At 49.3% G+C, this 23,083-nt stretch overlaps 1 protein-coding gene across 1 annotated transcript in view; it reads left to right on the top strand.

Moving 5' to 3' along the window:
* The first annotated feature begins 4,591 nt into the window (after positions 1 to 4,591).
* The window catches only part of PLA1A (phospholipase A1 member A), a 202,813-nt gene continuing 184,321 nt past the window's right edge, over positions 4,592 to 23,083 (top strand). The window contains exon 1 of the mRNA XM_069202990.1: positions 4,592 to 5,065. Coding sequence (XP_069059091.1) covers positions 4,993 to 5,065 — 73 coding nt within the window. The 5' untranslated portion in view covers positions 4,592 to 4,992. The remainder of the gene's footprint in view (positions 5,066 to 23,083) is intronic.

Genomic DNA, 23,083 nt, shown 5'->3' with positions numbered 1-23,083 from the left:
TTTTGCAATTCCCGGTGGGTCACAAATTGCGACCTACCTCATTAATACGCGCGAGCACTCACCAGCTGGGAATCTAGGGACTCCGTGTCCCAGAAAGGAGAGGAGGCAGGGGCGGAGCCAGCCCCAGTGAGCGCTACATAGCGCGAGGCACAAAATCGCCGCAAGGGACGCGTGCAGGGCGTACCCGGGCTTTGCCCGGGCTGCGCCGGGGCCAACGGCGGGCCCATCCTTCGCCCTTCATCGACCGACAGAGGCCAGGCTGGGCCACCCCCCTTATTCCTGTGTGGAGGGTGAATGTGAGTATTCTTTAGTGCCTTTAAGCTCCCTCCAGAGGCAATAAAAAAAACTTTTAAAAAACTATTATTATTTTTTTTTACTTGTGACTGCTGCTGACACGTCCTGTTAAAAGGCATCTCTTGTGTTTTATGAGGATGGGTAGAAAAAGGGGTCAGCAATCTGGAGTCCTAACTGGTGGTGGAGGGCAGGGAAGCTCAAATACTACACTGGATTCCTTTCTCGCCAGAGCTGTTGGGGTTGTGACCAAGGAGATTGATCTGGCGGAGAGGAGGCTTTCCTTGGAGATGGATGATTGGTGCCAAGTTTCTGCAGTAAATGATGCCGCGGGGTCCTGGAAGATGAGGTGGTTTATTCTGGGAGAGAGCAATGTGTTGCTCCTGAAACCCCCCTACCCGCAGAAATAGGGGCTCATGGTGGGCCAGGGCCTTCGAGGAAAAGTAAGAGGCTCCTGATGGTCTCCCCCCCGGCTAGTCCCTTGGATAACTGTAGCCCCCCCCCGAGAAAGAAAAAGGCATTGAAGAAAGCAGAGAATAAAGCGAAACCGTCCCTTTTCGAAAGTTCTTTGGCCTGACGGATGGCATTGATTCCTGCCAGCCCTCGGGATGTGGTCTAAACAAGTTACTGATGAAATTCAAGGAGATGGTTGAGGCCAGCTTGACTCCAGTTTTTGTGAAACTATTGGCCATTGAAAAAGCAGTCTCCCGGCTGTGTGAGTTGGAGAGACTTACCCAACTCACAGGTGGACCCTTGGCCCCCAGCTGTTTTAACCAACCAAGTGAGGGGGTGTTTCTGCATGAGGGTGCTCCTAGAGAATTGGAGAGAGTAACAGAGCAACCGGCTAACTTTGTAAATCCAGGGGCACAGGGCTCTTGTGTTGAATCTGTGCTGGCCCCACCAATTGTTTTATCAACATGTGCGAGGGAAGAAATCAGACCTAGTTGTGGAAGACTATCCAGCAAATAGTAGTAAGGGTGGTGGGTGACAACTGAAATTTGATCACGGGTATACTTCTATACTTCTGGCAGAGACCGCTAGTCCAAAGGAAGTAATGACTGCGACGCTTAGAGTGAACGAAGCCTTTAAAGACTGTCTGCTCTCACCCATTCAGCCCCCCTGTAAGCATATGGGTGGTTGGTTCAGTAAGGCCTGCTACGATGCTAAGAAAACCTTGAAGAGGGCCCTTAAAGACCACCCGTGAGATGTGGATCGTGTTAGAGATGTGAGTGTTAAGTATAAAAGTGCTCTGAGGGCTAGAAAGTTAAAACTCAAGGAACTAGCCTGGGAGACATTGGAACGTGCAGTAGAGCTCAAGAATCCTGGTCTGTTTTGGAAGGTTGTAAATAGGGGTCTCCTTGAATCTGAAACATCAGAGGGCCTGGGCTGTAATATTGCCCCTGAGGTCTGGGAGAATCATTTTTGTAGAATTTTTCAGGGGAGCCCTTTAAGAAATAATTGGGAGAGACAGTTTGAGGTGTCCCCCAACTTAGCTATTAGGTTCACACTCCGTGGAGACGCTCCATGGTAGCGCTAGCAGTAAAGCTCCGGGCCCGGATTCGATTCCCACGGATCTCTATAAATCCTGTCCCCAGTTATGGGCGCCCATCCTGTTGAATGTTCTCAATGCAGCCGTTAGTGTGGGAATTCCCGCCACTTGGAGATCGGCTTGTATCATCCCTGTGTTCAAAAAGGGGGAACGGAACGATCCCAAGACTTATCGGCCTATTTCCCTTCTTGGGCCTGATTATTTTAAGGCGCATTGAGGCTTGGATGGCTGATAATGAAATTCTGAGCCGGGTTCAGTACGGCTTCAGGGAAGGGCTTGGTACCCGGGAACAGTGTCTAAACCTGTTGATGGTGATTGGGAAATACACACACGCCAGGAAAGGCACCCTCTATGTTGCTTTTATGGACCTCTGCTGTGCCTTTGATAAGGTAAATCAGGCTGAGCTGTGGGAGAGGTTAAACCAGCTGGGCGTGGATCCTCATATCGTGGAGTTGCTTCGGTTCCTCCACTTAGGAACTGATGCTAATGTGAGGGTGGGGACAAATGGGGACTGGCCGGATGCTTTTGAGCTAAATAGGGGTGTGCACCCCTTCCCCTGTGAATGCATGCGGAAATGTTTTTGAAGAGCAGGAGTGGTCCCACGGACCACTGCCTACTCTTAAAAAATTAAACTGAAACGTTTAATTTACTTTCTTTTTAAATGCAGCCTGTTTTAATATTAATGAGGCAGGTCTATATGCGACCCACCGAAAATCGCAAAAGAAACTCAGTGGAGTTTCTTACATTTGGAATTGCGATTCCCATGGAATCACAATTAGGAAATCGCAAATCCAAATATTTGTACATTTGGCCATAAGTGATTTGGGGCCAGATGTATAATTCTTCACAATAGCGATTACCTAATTGCCATTTTTAGCGAATCACAAATAAGTAATCGCTATTGGAATGTATGAAACTCCAGGAGTTTCATACTGCGATTCACAAGGGCTCGCAAATGGACCTACCTCATTAATATTCATGACATAGGTCGCAATTTGCGAGCCATTGTGAATGGCTACAATCACAGGGATGGTGGCCTTCTAGGCTCAGCAGACCACCATGTCTGTGATTGCTTTTCAATAAAGCAATCTTTTTTTTTTTTAAATGCAGCCCGTTTCCCTTAAAGGAAACGGGATGCGTTTAAAAATTAAAAATTAAAAGTTTTCTTTTCATTTTTTAAGAGTAGGCAGCGGTCGGTGGGACCACCGCCTGCTCGTTAAAAAGCGTTTTTCATGCATTCACAAAGGGGAAGGGGGCCCTTGGGGAGCCCTCCCTCTTTGCGAATGGGTTACCAACAATTTGAAATTGGTGGTAACTGCGCTTGTTTTGCGACTGCATTCACGGTCACAAAACAATCATACACACCTCTGCGATTTGGTATTAGGAAGGGACGCCCTTGACACGCCCCTTCCGAATACCGAATCGATACGTAGTCGCATATGCAATTTGCGATTCGGTAACAAGTTACTGAATCGCAAATTGGACTTGTTACATACCAAAATGCATTTTTGCGATCATCAAAATTTTTTCGATACATCTGGCCCTTGCTCACCTCTCACCCTCACATCAGCTCAAGGAGTGCGCCCTCCTCGTCCACACCTCTAAAATGCATTTATTCCTGCTTTTAACAGGAGCAATCTACACAGGTTTTTAGTGCAAGAAACTCCCTGTGAAACTCGTGTGAATATTTTCATATCAGACAGTGTCAACTTTGCTTGCTCACCAACCTTTGCTGCTGGAAGAATTCTCATCCGGCTGCCAAACTGGGATAATTTAAACCTGCCGAGTGGAGCCGTGTGATCTGTGGCACCTTAAAGAGGTCCTGGCTTCTTGTGCAACACCGGCGTCCACTATGGAATTTTCACATCTATATATATCTTGTGGCAAAAAGCAAACCAAAGTTTCCGAATGCAAAGTGTTGTTGGCTAACAAAGAACGAGTGTTGCCTAACAGTGTGCAGGTGACATGAGGCGACCTTGGCACCTTGACTGTCATTCTGTCCTCCATGTGAGTGCGATGGGGTGATGGCTGCGCACTGCCCCCTGCCGGAGCATGGCTTTTAGGCAGCCCTCGTTATCTGGCCAAGGCTGGGGCCTGTCGATACTTGCAGTGCAATGAAAACTGTGAAACTACAAATCCCAGCATGCTCAGCGACGTCAACTGAATCAGAGGGCAGTCTTTGGATGCAAAGCAGTTTGAATTGTGTGGATTGTCATGTGTGACACTTTTAGTCACTCTTCGTTGTACTGAACATCCTGCGAGTTTTCAACCCGAACCAACAAACTACAAATCCCACAATGCAGAGTATTTTTGGATAAGTAGAACTGGCTGGGGCCATTTGGTAGTTTGGGACACAGATGTGCATATGGGTGATACAGGTTTGATATGCCCTGTCTCGAATAGCAAAAAGAAGCAAACACCGCTGGAATGGAATGCACCTATCATCAATCATACCGCAGGACCAGCGTTTTGTGTGGCAACAAATTGCATTCTGGGAGATGAAGTTTTGGTTTGTCTCCTTTGCGTAGACACGCCTGATAGCAGCAGAGTTCTAAAGTTTCCCAGGTCCATGCACAAGAGGCGCATCCAGGCCAGGCTTTTTGGTTTACATTCTAGGCTTGTAGTCCTGATTTTATGATGGGAACAGGACTACGATGCAAAGCGAGTATAAAAACCTGGACTGGATAAGCGACTTACACATAGAAATGGATGACTGGGGCGCTCTGCGCCTTGTAGTCCTGGGCCTTTGGAAGTCAGTGGTCCGGGGCCGGAAGCAGTGGTCCTGATGGCCGCCAGGTATGATTGATGGAAGTCTTGGTAGCCCTGGCTATTGTCGTGGGCCAGTGGACCGCCGTTCTTCACAGCCCAGCGCCCACACGCCCACACGCCCGGGTTTCAGGGCGCTAGTTACCTGGCTGAAGTTTGCTTCACATCATGTTCTACAGCGGATGAGCCAGAGAGGGGGATGGAGTGAGGGGCATTACTGACCAGCCACCCTCTCCCCCCGGGCACGCACGGACCAGGTTCATCGACCTCCCCGGCTTGTCAAACTTCTCAGAAACAAAGCCAACCTCTGTCAATCATTCACCCTGTGGGAGGCTGCCCGGGGGGCTTGTTTACTGCCCAGTGTGGTAGTTGCGGAGTCTGGAAACATGGTGGCCAGGAGACACTCGGGGGGTGCCCTGGGGGCTGCAGCCTTCTTCCTTCTCGCCTTGGCTTGTACAGGTAAGAAACACTTGGCTCTGCATGTGTCCCTTAAGCCAGCCCCTGCGCACGGCGCACCACACACACGCCATGTATGCCTTAAGGCAGACCCTGCACAGGGTGCACCACACACGGACTGTGTGTGCCTGAAGGAAGCCCCATACACAGGGCTGTCTCCACACACAGGCCCGTCTCCACACACAGGCCCGTGTGGGCCTGAAGGCAAATCCTGCACAGGGCGCACCACACACTCACCATGTGTACCTTAAGGCAGCCCCTGCACACATGCACCACACGCACAGCATGTGTGCCTGAAGGGACGCCCTGCACAGGGTGCACCACACGCCCATGTGTGACTGAAGGCAGACCCTGCACACCACACACACACAATGTGTGCCTGAAGGCAGACTTTGCACAGGGCACACCACACACAGATCATGTGTCACTAAAGGCAGAACCTGCGCATCACACACAGACAATGTGTGACTTAAGGCAGCCCCTAGACACAGTGCACCAAACACTCACCATGTGTGGCTGAAGGCAGACCCTGCACACCACATATAGACCGTGTGTGTCTGAAGGCAGACCCTGTGCATGGTGCACCACACACAGGCCATGTGTGTCTTAAGGCAGGCCCTGTGCACAGCGCACCAAACACACACCTTGTGTGTCTGAAGGCAGCCCCTGCACACAGCGTACCGCACATGGACCATGTGTGTCTGAAGGCAGCCCCTGCGCATGGCGCACCACACACGGATCACGTGTGACAAAAGGCAGCACCTGCACACGGCGCACCACACACACACACCATATATGCCTTAAGGCAGACCCTGCACAGGGTGCACCACACACAGACTGTGTGCCTGAAGGAAGCCCCATACACAGGGCTCTCGCCACACACAGGCCATGTGTGCCTGAAGGCAAATCCTGCACAGGGTGCACCACACACTCACCATGTGTACCTTAAGACAGCCCCTGCACACATGCACCACACACACACACCATGTGTGCCTGAAGGGACGCCCTGCACAGGGTGCACCACACGCCCATGTGTGACTGAAGGCAGACCCTGCACACCACACACACACACAATGTGTGCCTGAAGGCAGACCTTGCACAGGGCACACCACACACAGATCATGTGTCACTAAAGGCAGAACCTGCGCACCACACACAGACCATGTGTGACTTAAGGCAGCCCCTAGACACAGTGCACCAAACACTCACCATGTGTGGCTGAAGGCAGACCCTGCAGACCCCCCAGCCTCACACACACACCGTGTGTGTCTGAAGGCAGCCCCTGCACACCACATATAGACCGTGTGTGTCTGAAGGCAGACCCTGTGCATGGTGCACCACACACAGGCCATGTGTGTCTTAAGGCAGGCCCTGTGCACAGCGCACCAAACACACACCATGTGAGCCTTAAGGCAGCCCTTGCGCACAGCGTACCGTACATGGACCATGTGTGTCTGAAGGCAGCCCCTGCGCATGGCGCACCACACACGGATCACGTGTGACAGAAGGCAGCACCTGCACACGGTGCACCGCACACACACCATATATGCCTTAAGGCAGACCCTGCACAGGGTGCACCACACACAGACTGTGTGTGCCTGAAGGAAGCCCCATACATAGGGCTCTCTCCACACACAGGCCATGTGTGCCTGAAGGAAGCCCCATACACAGGGCTCTCTCCACACACAGGCCATGTGTGCCTGAAGGCAAATCCTGCACAGGGCGCACCACACACTCACCATGTGTACCTTAAGGCAGCCCCTGCACACATGCACCACACACACACACCATGTGTGCCTGAAGGGACGCCCTTCACAGGGTGCACCACATGCCCATGTGTGACTGAAGGCAGACCCTGTGCACCACACACACACACCATGTGAGTCTGAAGGCAGACCCCTCACAGGGATCTCTCAACACACAGACCATGTGTGCCTGAAGGCAGACCCTCTGCGCAGCTCTCTCAACACATGTTCCATGTGAGTTTGGTGGCAGCTCCTGCACACGACTCTCTCAACACATGCACCATGTGTGACTGAAGGCTGACTCTGCAAAGGGCACACCACGCACACACACCCCATGTGTGACTGAAGGCAGCCCCTACGCACCACACACAGACCATGTGAGTCTCAATGCAGTCCCTGTGCACCACATATAGACCATGTGTGTCTGAAGGCAGACCCTGTGCACCACACACAGACCATAAGAGTCTGACAGCAACCTCTGCACACCATGTACAGACCATGTTTCTCTGAAGCCAGACCCTGTGCACCAGATACAGCCCATGTGAGTCCAAGGGAAGCCCCTGCACACTACGTACAGGCCATGTGTCTGACGGCAGACTCTGAGCATCACACACTGACCATGTGAGTCTGAATGCAGACCCTGCACATCACACACAGAACATGTATGTCTGAAGGCAGCCCCTGTGCATGGAGCACCACACACACCATGTGCGACTGAAGACAGACGCTGCACACTGCGCACCACACACAGACCATGTGAGTCTGAAGGCAGTATCTGCTGCCTTCAGACTCACTGATGATGTGTGTTTGAAGGTAGCCCCTGGGCACGGTGCACAACACAACACATACACCATGTGAGTCTGAAAGCAGACCCTGTGCAATACATATAGACCATGTGTGACTGAAAGCAGACCCTGAGCACCACACACATCATGTGTGCCTGAAGGCAGCTCATGTGCACAGCACAACACACACACACCATGCGTGCCTGAAGTAGGACCCTGCGCATGGCCCTCTCCACACACTGGCCTTGTGTCATTGAAGGCAGACCCTGCACATGGTGCACCACAAACGCACCATGTGAGTCTGAAGGCAGACCCTGCACCCCACACAGTCCATATGTGCCTGAAGGCAGACCCTGCGCGTCACACACAGATCATGTGTGTCAGAGGCAGACCCTGTGCTCCACACACATATCATGTGTGTTGGAAGGCAAAGTCTGAGCACCACACACAGACCATGTGTGTCTGAAGACCGGCCCTGTGCACCACACACAGACCATGTGAGTCTGAAGGCAGCCCCTCTGCACCACACACAGACCATGTGAGTCTTAAGGCAGACCCTGCGCACCACACACAGACCATATGTGTCTGAAGGCAGGCCCTGCACACCACACACAGACCATGTGAGTCTTAAGGCAGACCCTGCGCACCACACACAGACGATATGTGTCTGAAGGCAGGCCCTGCACACCACACACAGACCATGTGTGTCAGAAAGCAGACCCTGGGCACCACACACAGACCATGTGAGTCTGAAGGCAGCCCCTGCACACCACACACAGAACATATGATTTTGAACGCAGCCCGGCATACCACACACAGACAATGTCTCTGAAGGCAGCCCCTGTGCACAGCACACCACACACAGACCACGTGTCACTGAAGGCAGACACTGCACACCAAACACATGCCATGTGTCACTGAAGGCAGACTCTGTGCACCAGACACAGACCATGAGTGACTGAAGGCAGACCCTGCGCACAGTGCACCACACACTCACCATGTGAGACTGAAGGCAGCCCCTGCAAATGGCACACCACACACAGACCATGTGTGACTGAAGGCAGACCCTGCACACGGAGCACCACACACGCACCAGACACAGACCATGTGTCTCTGAAGGCAGCCCCTGTACACAGCACACCACACTCATACACCATGTGTCACTGAAGGCAGACACTGCACACCACACGCATACCATGTGTGACTGAAGGTAGACTCTGTGCACCAGACACAGACCATAAGTGACTGAAGGCAGACCCTGCGCACAGCGCACCACATACTCACCATGTGTGACTGAAGGCAGGCCCTGCACATGGTGCACCACACACACAATTTGTGCCTGAAGGCAGACCCTGCACACCACACACAGACTGTGTGTCTGAAGGAAGGCCCTGTGCACGGCTCTCTCCACACACACACACTATGTGCGACTGAAGGCAGACCCTGCACAGAGCGCACCACACATGCACCATGTGAGACTGAAGGAAGCACCAGCGCACCACACACAGACCATGTGTGTCTGAAGGCAGACCATGTGGCCCACACACAGACCATGAAGTCAGATCCTGTGCACAACATACAGACCATGTGTGCCTGAAGGCAGACCCTGTGCATCACACCATGTGTGCCTGAAGGCAGCCCCTGTGCAAGGACCACCATGTGTGCCTGAAGGCAGACCCTGCACATGGGTCTCTCCACACACAGGTCATGTGCAAATGAAGGCAGACCCTGCACAGGGAGCGCCACACGCCCCATATGAGTCTGAAGGCAGCCCCTGTGCACTATACACAGATCATGTGTGTCTGAAGGCAGACCTTGCACGTCACATACAGATCATGTGTGTCGGAAGGCAGACCCTGCACACCACACAAAGACCATGTGTGCCTGAAGGCAGCCCCTGTCCACCACACGCAGACCATGTGTGTTGGAAGGCAGACCTTGCACTCCACACGCGCTAGATGTGACTGAAGACAGCCCCTGCACATACCGCACCGCACACAGACCATGTGTGACTGAAAGCAGACACTGTGCACCACACATGTAGCATGTGTGATTGAAGGCAGACTCTATACGCCACACACAGACCATGTGTGACTGAAGGCAGACCCTGCAGATGGCGCATCAAACACAAACCATGTGTGCCTGAAAGCAGACACTGTGCACCACACATGTAGCATGTGTGATTGAAGGCAGACTCTATACGCCACACACAGACCATGTGTGACTGAAGGCAGACCCTGCAGATGGCGCATCAAACACAAACCATGTGTGCCTGAAAGCAGACTCTGCACACCACACACAAACCATGTGTGCTTAAAGGTAGCCCCTGTGCATGATGCACCACACATGGAGCATGTGTGTCTGAAGGTAGCCCCTGAGCGTGGTGCACCACACACAGACCATGTGGGCCTGAAGGCAGCCCCTAGGCATGGCACATCACACACTGATGATGTGTGTTTGAAGGTAGCCCCTGCACACGGTACACAACACACATACCATGTGTGCGTGAAGGCAGCCCCTGCGTATTGCACACCACACACACAGACCATGTGTGACTGAAGGCAGCCCCTGCACACATAAACCGCACAAGCACCATGTGTGACTGAAGGCAGCCCCTGCACAGGTGACAGCTCACACACACACCCACCACGTGTTCATGAACTCAGCCCCTGAGCACGGCTCTCTCCACACACGCGCCATGAGTAACTGAAGGCAGCCCCTGCACACGGCGCACCACACACACTCCATGTCTTCGTGAATGCAGCCCCTGTGCACTGCTCTTTCCACACATGCACCTTGTGTGTCTGAGGGCAGGCCCTGCACACAGCTCTCTCCACACACACTAGATGCTAATAAATAACATGCTTCACTCTTGCTGGTATGCAAGAGGTGCCTGGGAAGTTATTCACACATTTTGGGAACAGTGCAAGCCATGTGACTGATAGCATTGCCAGTAAAAGTTTTGCAGTTTTATTTGAACCAACATTGCTGTCTAAAGTCTGCTTACATAGTGCAATGTATATTAAGTTCTCTCATTCTTTCGTGCAGATTATAATGATTTCCAGTGCTTTGATACCACTGTGCTTTACCCAATAAGAGCCATTTCCAGGTTATTCGCATGGTTTTGAATTCATTGCATTGGGAAACTCCACTGGGGAAACTCCCAGTGTAGGCAGAAATTAGAGACAGAGTGCTGGAGAAGTATATAATTTGCTCAGTATCACACAGTGCTACAGAATACGAATGCTGGGATCAGAGCCCATGTCTTCTGGTTTACATTATGCTCTAAAGAGCAAGGTACGTGTATGTGGGCTGCATTATTAGAGTGAATTGTACAAAAACAGTGTCCCATCAAAAATGAACACAGGGTTCTCCAGGGAGCCTCACAAGAACCTGCAGGGGCTGAACTGAAGCACTAGTGACAAGTCAGACTTACTAAGGCTTTACACAAAACTAGTGTAATGTAGGGCTATGAGGTGTCACGTGACAGTGGATAGCAAGATTTCTTTTACCTGGCTGTAATACATAGATCCCTTTAGATCACAGTTGGGATATTTGTCTGAAAAAGCCACAATTTTGCAATGATTCTTTTGAACATTTCTTGGGGAGGATGAACTCAACACCTCTGAGAAGCACAAGAGTTGTCTGGTAAAACACAAAAATATTGTAATATTTCCTTCAGTGATTATTGACTTTTCTAGTTAATTTATGTCCAGTTTATGTTGTAAAATGCACCATTTTTGCTTGTGTTTTTTCAGTCTTTACTCAGGTCAGTATGTCGAGGTCCCTGGACTTCTACAGGGTCACGCCGTCTCCTTGGTCAATGTTTACATCCCACCTCCGCTGTCTGCGGACTTCTTGAAAACTGTTGTGACTTTCTACTGCAGCTTCCTGTGGGACACTGGGTGCTAGGGGGAGACTTTAACGGCATTGGGGAACCATAGATAAACTGATCCACAGTGGCCCCCAGGCTGCTAGGGACCCGACCCTCTTGCCACGTTTCTGGTGACCATGTGTCTGACCAACGCTTGGTGTTTCCTCAATCCAGTGGAGAAGGGCTTCACCTTCTCCTCCGAAGAACATATGATGTTCTCATGGCTGGACTATTCCCGTCCAGATCCGAGATTCCAAGTTTGGTGGATGCCCACATCTTAGCAAGGGGTGTACTAGATCATTCCCCCGTTAAACTTGTTCTCCAGCAAGGGTTGCACTTAGCTGGCGCAGACTGGCAATTTGATGCCTGTTGAGGAGCAATCCTAACTTCAGGGACTTTCTCCACAACACCATAGAAGACTACCTCTGGACCAACACAGGATACCTTGTCTCCTCCGGGACATTGTGAGATGCTTTTTAGGCCACTCTGAGGGGACAGATCTTTAGCTACATCTGGCCTTGACACATGCATCTTCAAGTTGGAGTCACAATGCATCACATCCCAAGATCCTGCCCTCCACATACTTTACACACAGGCCGTGCTTCAGCAAACCTTACATGAGGTGCAGACAGTATGGCTGGCCGCCCAGAGTCGCATCTACCAGTGGGATGACAAAGCCAGAAAGACCTTGCATCACCTTTGCTCGAAAGCAAGGACACAAGCCACAATATCCTATATTCTTATTGAGCAAGGTAATAAACATGGGGCAAATCCCCTCCTTTTCCCTTAGATTTGCAGCTCATTGCAGTTCCCTCTACACACAGCCAGGCCACACCTCACAACATGATCTGAAGTCCTTCATGGTAGATCGCCTCTTCCCCTTCCATACATTGATGCGGAATGATCCTGCAGGCAGATGTCATGGTTGGGGAGATGGTTGAGGCTCTAGCCCATCTACAATCGGGTAAGACCTCAGACTCAAATGGGTTCCCAACTGAATTCTACAAATCCGAACAGTCACGCAGCTTCTAGACATATTGTGGTTACAGCTGGAGGATGGAGCGTTCCCACCTGATGTGTGCATGGCAGACATCATAGTGCTCTCTAAGCCGGGGCAACCACCTGACCACTGTGCATCCTAAAAACCAATGTGAAGATTTGGGCCAAAGTCCTGATGAATCGCCTAAGTGGTGTCATAATTGGTCCATTCAGACCAATTGGGCTTCATGCTCAAACATGTCACAAGGCACAATATTAGATGCGTTCAGAACACCTTGTCCCTTTCCAGATTGCTTCCCAGCCATCAAGAAATGCAACCAATGGTGGTGGTCGACTTGTACAAGTTCTTCAACTCAGTGGGGTGAGAGTATGTATTCTCCCTGCTAACAAAAATTAACTTTGGGCCACGCTGCATTAAATACATCAAAGAGGGTTGCCTGCTGTGCCTTTTGCTCTTCGCCCTAGCCATAAAATCTCTGGTAGAGTGGTTGATGCCCAGTTGAAGGGATTAGACTGGGCACTGGGACGCTCTACGTGGGCAGCGTCCTATTTTTTAGATGAATTGCAGTGGTCCAGGTCGCGTGTCCTCCAGATCCAACGGATTTTTGGAAGTTTCTCCAGTCTTTGATCAATACGGAAAAATCATCCATATATGCAATTAGGTCCTGCCCCTCTGATGTGGCTTGGACTGGAGACGTTCAGGTCTTTCGCAAGGGATTCCAGTACTTGGACATGTATGTGTCAGAGGACAGAGAGTGGGCCTGGGACCTAAATCTTCAGCCACAGCTAGACAGATTGATTAAAGATTTTGAATTCTCATCTGCTCTTCCCCTCTCCTTCATGGGCATGTCAGTGTTTTTTTTTTTTCATGATAGGATTACCACGTCTGCTCTATCGGCTCTGAAATGTCCCCTTCCCTATCCAGAAGACCCCTTTTCAGCCACCTCAAGACACTTCTAAGGAGGTTCATATGGAATCACCGACCCCCAAAATTAGCTCTTTGTAAATGCATTGAATCCACTTTTGAGGGCAGTATAGCCACTCCAGACATCATCTCATAGAACAGTGCCTCCCAGCTATTAGTCCTTAACGCAATGTGGTAGGGGGGGGGGGCTAATGCCCAGCTTATGTCTCTTAAGTGTGCGCAATGCATGAGTTCTACATCTCCAGCATGCTGGATGGACAGTCACCCCCCAGATACCCTCTCCCAGCCACGAAGAGCATACTCGGCATGTGGGGGTGCCATGATCATGGCACATGGATGGCATAGGCATCTAATGAAAGAGACCCCTCTAAGGGCCGGAACCTGGCTGCAGAGTTTTAGAGGGTAGGACACAGGGTGGGACACTAGCGGGATCTCTAAGTAGGGTATTTGGTGAGTAGGACCACCCACAAATTGCTCCTGAAGTTACAGGACAAATATGACTTACAGCAGGGCTAATTTTGGAGATATCAACAGATCAGACATGCCCTCACACCCTACATTTCAAACTAGGATGATAGGCCCCCATCACATCTTCTTAGATGCCAAGGTCCTTCCTGAGGGCCGACAGATCACAAACCTATTATATACAAACCACTTGTGGTTAACATCCCTGACACGTTCATCCACCTACGTAGTGTATGGGTTCGGGCCTACGTCCTCTCACAGATGATGGTTGGTGGGAGGCTCTGGCATTTCCTTGAGAGACCACTATTGAGGCCCAATTTGGTGCCATAGAGTTGAGATACTTACATTGAGACTAGTTCACGACGGACCGACTCATGTTGGGAGAGTGTACTTGCATGTTTGGGACAGGTGCCCAGTTGTAGCCTGTACAGAAACCCCAGGCTCACATTATCAAACATCACAGATGCTATTGATAATAACAGATACAAGAGGTCCCTTCTACGGCTCGGCTCGGTCGTAGCCAAGAAAGATATCAGTAAAGCCTGGAAGGATACTACAACCCCTTCGCTAAAGGGCTGGGGAAAGAGCTGGATTGCTTTCTAATCTTGGAATTACCCCTTTTTAGGTCACAGCCTACCAAACAGAGCAGCTGTCTGGTTTGCTATAGACATCTTGGGGACTTTCACAAAGTTAACTTAGGAATGCATTTCGCCCATTGATCACCACTGGCTTTGTGGTTTGTAACTCAAATTTTTTGGCTTTCTATTTGCTGGCTTTATTTGCTTTAGGCTCTCCAAGTTCAGTTTGCCCGTCCCGTTGCTTAAACCATGTTTAATGTATTCTACCATGAACTCACTTTCTGTAAACAGCCCTTTAAATCTTGTTCTTATCTTGTCACATGTGCTGTGTATTTAAAGACTGAGGTCAAATGTCATATGCTGTCTTCGGAGGGCGCTTATATAATTTTCTTTCTCTGATTTGTTATAGCTAAGGGATATCCGCAGACTTGTTATAGCTAGGGGTGTCCACAGAAACATAGCAAGCTATGGAAGAACTAGGGCCAATACCCGCGGATCCAGGTGGAGCGGTGCCATCAAGGGGCCCTGAGTGTTGAACAAAGAACCACATGTCTTTGAGACTCCGGGAGCATCCTAACTGTGAGAGACTCCTCAATCTTTGCAAGACACAGCCTGTGGGGGCTAATGAGATGGATGCCAGATTTACAATAGGCCATGTACTCCTCAACGGGGAACTTTTGATTTTAAGCTGATTGTGTTTATCTCTACATATGGCAGTAAAAAGTTTTATAAAGAAATTGTCTTGAGGAATAACCCAATAAACTTTTAATAAGATTCCTCGGACAATATAAAAAGAAATTGGAAGATGCAACAGGGTGTCAATCTCCCCAACATCCTATTCTTGTCAACATGTTTCGGCCGGATCAGTTTGTGGGTTTCATCAGGACGTCGCTGACAGTATAGACCCAACAAGAATCCTCAAGTAGTAATGGTTATGTCCTGGTATGTTCAAGGCATGTGTTCTAGGCTGTGACTCCTTTCCCAGAGTTTGATTAACAAGCCCAGAAGAGCTCCCCCTTCCAGTCTCATCAGCAGGTTTTTATTAGAGGCACTCTCTCACTCTAATTTGGCCTTGCAACAGTACAGGGAGGACTGCTATGGCTTTGGGTGAGTTCCCACTTTGCCATACTGCATTTCATTACTTACCCCGTTGTAGCAGTGGGCCAGGTGATAATAAGGACTCGGATGCTTGAGTGGGTGTGAAACCGTGAATTTATTTATACTTCTTTATAGTCTTTTGTTTTGTCAACAGTGTAGGGGTGGTGTGCTTCTTCCCATGGAGTGTCTCTTCTCTCTCTTTTCCCAGGTCCCCTCTTGACCGGCGAAGCTGTTCTTCATTAGCCACATCCCTCCTGGGGCGTGGCAGTATGCGCATGTGTCACTGTTCCTTTCTGTTCCCCGCTGGTCGGCTGCTTCCGAGGGAACCACGCTGTTCCCGTTCCTCCTGCCGTCGTCGTCGTCCTCCTTCCCTTCCTCATTCTCAGTGTTTTCTTCGTTCTCCTTCCTTTCTGGTTTCTCTGCGTTCTCCGCACTCCTCAAGGGTAGTCCGTCCTCCCTTTTAGTTCTGTCGGAAACCCGGATATCCGGGTTCCCGAGGGAGGTTCCGGCGTCTCCGTTGCCCAGGGAACAGGGCAAGCCGTCTTTCTCGCCGCGGACGCCGCGCGGCAACCGCCACTCTGGGGCGTCATGAGCCGGGTCCACCGACAACTGGCTACACACCCCATCCCAAGATCGGGACTGATACTGTACCGAAGGATCTGGAAAACGAGACAGAAAGTCCGCGGGACCTTGGAGAGCACACGAAATATGCCGGATCTGAAAGGAAAAGGGCTTAAGTTCCATAAACCATTGAAGTATTCGGGAGTTGGAATCCTTATGAGAAGCTAACCAAGTCAAAGGAGCATGGTCTGTAAACAGCACGAAAGGGCGGCCCAGTAAATAATATTTCAGGTTGTCCACAGCCCATTTAATAGCTAAGCATTCCCGTTCAATAATCGGATAATTACATTCCCTGGGAAGCAATTTTCTACTAATGTAAACAATAGGTTGGTCTCGTCCCTCCTTGTCGGGTTGTGAGAGTACAGCCCTAACCCCACATCCGATGCATCTGTGTGGAGATGAAAAATCTTAGAGAAGTCAGGACACTGTAAGACCGGCTCTGTAGTGAGGCATGTTTTCAATTGGTGGAACTAGATAATTGTGTATCTGATAGGGATGGCAATTTTGACGGGAAGTTTTTCTTGAGGAGATCAGTGAGGGGGGCGGCTAAGGTACAATATTGTGGTATAAATCAACGATAATACCCAACTAACCCCAGGAAGGAGCGAAGCCCCTTTTTTGTAGTGGGTATGGGGACCTGTTGGATGGCCTCAACCTTGTTTTTCTGTGGGCGTAGCTGGCCTTTCCCTATGAAATATCCCAGGTATGCAATGTGATCGTATCCTAGATTGCATTTCTTTGGATTGGCTGTGAGACCGGCCTGGTGCAAAGTGCGGAATATTTCATGGAGGTGCTTTAGATGGTCATCCCATGTGTTGCTGAATACTACAATATCGTCTAAATATGCGGCAGCGAAAGTTTGGAATGGTTTCAAAAGGTGGTCCATTAATCTTTGGAATGTGGCTGGGGCCCCGTGTAGACCGAAAGGGAGTACTGTAAAGTGGTACAACCCTGACTGTGTGGAAAAAGCTGTTTTTTCTTTATCAGCTGGCACGAGTGGCATTTGCCAGTGTCCCTTTGTTAGGTCTAGGGTTGACATATAACGGGCTTTTCCCAATTTTTCTAGTAAGTCATCAACTCTGGGTATGGGATAGGTGTCAAACAGTGATATTTCATTCAGTCGGTGGAAGTCAATACAAAAACAGATTGACCCGTCAGGTTTTGGCACTATGACCACTAGGGAGCACCACGGGCTCGTTGATGGTTCTTTTACTTTCAGTTTTAGCATATTTTGTACTTCTTCTTCAATTGAGTGTCTACGGGCTTCGGGAATACGGTAGGGTCGTAAACTTATTACTTTTCCCTCAGGGGTTCTTATATAGTGCCGGATTAAATTGGTTTTTCCAGGACTTCCTGAGAAGAACTGTTGATGATTTTTTTTTTAATAAGTCCTCTAGTTGGGTCTTCTGACCCTCTGTAAGATAGATATTGATATGGGGAGTGTTAACTGTTTCCTCTGTGTTTGCAGGATATAATTCTATGCCTAGGGGTTCTTCAGGGGTTACTAAGAAACCTGTAGCCAATTGCGTTGGTGTCCCGGTAGGTTCTTCCCACCTTTTTAACAGGTTAACATGGTAAATCTGTGTTATTTTGGGGTGTTGGGACAGTTCTATCAGGTAAGTAACCGGGGAAATGACTTTTAAGATGGTGTACGGACCCTGCCACCTGGCTAAGAGTTTATTATCAGAGCAGGGTCTTAATATCAGGACTTTATCATTCGGTTGAAAAGACCGGGTTTTCGTTCCTTGATCATAATATCTCTTTTGGTTAATTTGGGACTTTTCTAGATGTTTACGAACGTCTTCCCATACGGACTGTAGGTGAGTTTTCAATTTATGTACATATTCTAACAGAGGCTTTTCCTCCCCGCCCTCTTCTTCCCATAATTCCGCTGCCATGCCTAACAGACTGCAGGGTTGTCTCCCTAAGACCAGTTCAAAGGGGCTGTGCCCTGTTGAAGCCTGCTCGTGTGTCCTTATGGCATATAGGACTGTAGGGAGCTTTTGATCCCAATCACGTCCCGATTCAGAGAATGTTTTCCGTAGTAGTGTTTTTATAGTACGGTTATAGCGCTCAACCAACCCATCAGCCTGGGGGTGATAAACCGAGGTTTTTAGTTGCTTGATCCCAAGGATCTTACAGATATTATTCATCAGTGAGGACATAAAGGGCGTTCCCTGATCAGTCAGGATTTCCTGGGGAAATCCAACCCTAGAAAAGAAAGTGATCATAGCTTGGGCCACTGTTTTAGAGGTCATGCTAGAAAGGGGTATAGCCTCGGGATACCTCGTAGCATAATCGACTAACACTAAAATATAGGTGTATCCCTTTGTGGAGGGCAAAAGGGGACCTACCAAGTCCATACCGATCCGGGAGAAGGAAACCTCAATGATAGGAAGGGGTTGAAGTGGCGCTTTTCTGTGGGGTCCCGGATCTATTAGTTGACACCATGGGCACTGCGCACAGTATTGTCTGAGTTGAGCATACACCCCGTGCCAATAAAATCTCCTCAATAGGTATTCCTCTGTCTTTTCCCTACCATAATGTCCCCCTCCTGGTTGGTTGTGTGCCAAAAAAAGGACCTGTAAGCGATATGGTTCTGGTACAACTAGTTGCCTTTTTTTCAATGTTGTTATACTTTATGACCCTATAAAGGAGATTATTTTGGATAATAAAGTAGGGACCCACCTCATTAGTGGACTCGGATTTTGCTGTCCTCCAAGCATGACATAATGTCGGGTCTTCTCGCTGACTGACTCAAAACGACGGAGGAGGGACTGTAGCGTTGGCCACCACTCTCTCTACAACCCTTCCCTTTCCAGTGGCCTGATAGGTCTGTTTTACTTGTCTCTTTTCTCGCCTAGTAAGTCTTGTGCGACATGGGTTGTTTTCGATGTGACTATCATGAAATGGCGCTTCTGTCCACCAGTCTTCGGACAGGGTCTGCAATTTTACCCTGTTTAAAAGCTCAGGGAACCGTATATAGTCCGTTCCCAGAATACACTCTTCCACTAACCGGTCCATAACCCCAACAGGTAGTAAATCCTGGTTCTCTTCCCATTCTATGTGTACGAGTGACAGGGGGTAGTTGTTTTTGTCCCCATGTATGCAACAGATTGATACCCATTGATTGGTCTGAAGGGTTTATCACATCTGCTCGCACCATAGATTGGCTACATCCTGAATCTATGAGAGCCAGGAGTACCTTTCCATTCACTTTAATTGTTTGTACTTGGGATTACCCCCACCGGTACACAAGACCCTCCCTCTAGTGACCCCGATTTCTATGGGTTCCGCTCTTGCCCCTTTTCTAGGGCACAATCTCGCTATGTGGCCCCACTCGGCACAGCTATAACACTGTGGTTGCTGCGGTGGGTTTTCTCCAATTCTGGGAGGTCCTGCCTCTTCTGGGGGTTTTCAAGAAAAGTTCCTGAAAGGTACAACGGTCGGTTTTGGTGATATCTTAGGGCTAGGGTTCTTGAAGTCGACCGACCGATGGTAGGCACAAGCTAAGTCCACAGCCATATCGGTATTAACATTTGGGTGCTGCCTTATCCAACTTTGAGTGGATGAGGGAAGAGATTCCAAATATTGTTCCAATATTACGGCCTTTATGATGTGCTCCCTCTCAGTCCCTAGAGGTCTCAACCATTTCAAACCGAGGTCTTTGACTTTAAAATAAAAGGCCCGAGGATCCTCTGTCTGCCCCTACTTGATCTTCCGGAAGCGTAGATGGTAATATTCAGAATCATGGCCTACTCGCTCCAATATACTTCATTTGATCTCTTTGTAGGATGTGGTACCACCCAGGTTGGCAGCTTGATATGCCGTTTGGAGGATACCGGTTAATAGCGGTGCGATAGACTGACGCCAACGCTCTTCTGGACATTGGGCAGAGGAGGCCACTCATTCAAAATTAGTGAAGAAAGTGTCAGGATCCTCACCGTCTTGGAACTTCTGCAGCACTGAGCTAGGTACATTGGGGTGGACCTTACTAGCTGCTATGGTATCCGCAAGCTTTTGGAGGGCCGTCTCATGCACTAATTGGTTATTGGCCATGATGGTGGCTTGGCTCTTTAGTGCACTCTGTAGTGCTTCCCGGTCCTCCTTCGCCTCTCTCTGATGTGCCTCCCATACTAGCTGAAGGTGTCGTTGTCCTTCAGCCAGTTGTTGTATCATGTCCTCCAGTGTAGGTTTTTCCCCCATGGTTTCCTGTTTACGTTTATCCTTTTATCACCTTTCACAATCCCACTTCTGACACCATTGTAGCAGTGGGCCAGGTGATAATAAGGACTCGGATGCTTGAGTGGGTGTGAAACCGTGAATTTATTTATACTTCTTTATAGTCTTATTTTGTCAACAGTGTAGGGGTGGTGTGCTTCTTCTCATGGAGTGTCTCTTCTCTCTCTTTTTCCAGGTCTCCTCTTGACCGGCGAAGATGTTCTTCGTTAGCCACGTCCCTCCTGGGGCGTGGCAGTATGTGCGTGTGTCACCGTTCCTTTCTGTTCCCCGCTAGTCGGCTGCTTCCGAGGGAACCCCGCTGTTCCCGTTCCTCCTGCCGTCGTCGTCCTCCTTCCCTTCCTCGTTCTCGGTGTTTTCTTCATTCTCCTTCCTTTCTGTTTTCTCTGCGTTCTCTGCGTCCTCCACACTCCTCAAGGGTAGTCCGTCCTCCCTTTTTAGTTCTGTCAGGAACCCGGATATCCGGGTTCCCGAGGGAGGTTCCGGCGTCTCCGTTGCCCAGGGAACAGGGCAAGCCGTCTATTTAGCCGCGCGGCAACCGCCACTCTGGGGCGTCATGAGCTGGGTCCACCGACAACCGGCTACACCCGTATTCTCTTTCTTTCTCCAGGAGAGGGTGTAAAGTTTCAGAGAACATGCAGAGCAGGGTTGGTTTCAGCTGGCTTTAGGGAGGTAACTGTGAATCTTTTCCATAGATGTCTCTGTGGTACTAATTAAGCAGTGTGTGTATATATAGGACTGCACCAGCTGTTATTATACCTTCTTAAACTTTACAAAGAAAGCACTACTGTCCCAACCAACAATTTTGTTTTCAGCCTGTGTTATTCCCAATCTTGGAGTACATTGATGGACATAAACATGTTTTTACGCGTTCCTACAAGAGCTGTGGATTTTTATGTTACAAAAAGGTGAGTTAAAAGGCAGTGAGCTTAATTCTGTCCTTCAGTATTTGAAAGTGGGTTCAGTGAGGGAGTATCTGGGCAGGGATAGCATGACTTGAAGCCCCTACTCTACTGACAGTACTGGAAATGACTCTGAGTTAGGCTGGTGGTGTCAACAGGTCAGTTGCTAAGGATGCAATGTTCTGCATGAGTTACTTCCCTTCCCCTGTTATTCTACAAATAGGTCTGAACCAGAAATGGATATGAAAGCCCTCCAAAAATGCAGAGAGAATTGCAGAGGGGTCAGAACAGAGCCGGAGACCAAGAGTGTCTTTAAATGATGAGGTGTTGGGGACATATACCATGGCCATGTACTGGAAGGCATCAACAGCCCCCCACAGTAGTGAGATGGTAGAGGGAGCTTGTAAGATGGACCACAGATGAAATCAAGGTTATGATGCACATACATAGGCAGACTGGGCAAGGGACATCTACCACTGCACGGGACACCCTACTGATGGTGACGCAAGCGGAATATGATGAACTTCCCCGTTGATCATTAATGGGTGAATACAGTTGCACAGTCAGACAGCAAGGAAGGCAGGAAACCGCCACACAGGGCGAGCCAGATATCCCTTTTCAGCAGGCATGGGTCGAGATATGTACCTGAATATAACTCAGACAGAGATGGCAGCTGTGAGGTGAGCTAATGGTACCAAGGACAGTGGAGGATAACCAGAGGGGCAGCGGGCACTGGGGGCTCCTCTAAGTGGATGCAAGACTATGGACCTGATTGAGATATTGGCGGATGAGTTACACCGTCACATATTCCATAGGATTTAGATTTCAGCGGACGGGATACCCATCACCATTGTGATGGAGTAACTCATCTGCCAAGACCTCAATCAGGCCCATCATTTTGGTCCCAATGTGCAGATAGCCCAGAGAGGTGTCGACTATAACAGACTCTGTTAGGCTTGATTACGGTAAACAAGTTTATATGGTTATTTGTTCCTCTTATACTTTGATGAAGCCCATGTAACAGACGGACGTAAACAACAAAACAAATTGTTCAACAGTTGTTTACCAATAAGGGTACAGTTGAGAACTGTACATGGAAACGCTGTGCCATTATATGTAAAACAAATAAAGAGCTATCAATAAAAACTTATGAGATGTATAGAAATGGAATACTCCCGAGTACCTCAATAGTGCATTGTGTGCACTCATCGTCAGCATACAGCCTTGAGGTACATTCGACTTGCCTTGAAGCATTTTCGCAATTCTTTGTCGCTTTCTGTTAACAGTTTTTTTAAAATCTTCTTCGTATCTCATCACATTTGCTGTGCATTCTAAGACCAAGGTTAAATGTCAGCCACTGTCTTCCAAGGCTGCTTGTTTACTTTTCTTTCCCTGACTTCAAAGTGTCCCCCCTCGCAGACATCGTCAGATCCCACGGCCGCAACATATTTTCTTATGCAGACGAGACTCAACTCATCCTCTCACTCACTGAAAACCCCTCCCCCACCAGAATCAAATTCTGCAACACCATGACCAACCTAGCCAACTGGATGAGAGACAACTGCCCTAAACTCCACTCCGATTAGACAGAGTGCTGATCCTCAGGAAGAACACATCCATATGGAACTACAGCTGATGGCCAGCAGAACTCGAACAAACACCCACAGGCTATGTACCCATCATCCTAAACAGTGAACTGACCATGAAACAATAAATCAACGCAGTCACCTCTTTCTGGTTCCATACCCTTCGCGCTGTCAACAGATTCTTCAGGTGGATCCCAGTCAACA

This window comes from Pleurodeles waltl, chromosome 8, assembly GCF_031143425.1.
Source record: "Pleurodeles waltl isolate 20211129_DDA chromosome 8, aPleWal1.hap1.20221129, whole genome shotgun sequence".
Taxonomy (NCBI): Eukaryota; Metazoa; Chordata; class Amphibia; order Caudata; family Salamandridae; genus Pleurodeles; species Pleurodeles waltl.
This window is presented reverse-complemented; position numbering and strand designations above follow the sequence as displayed.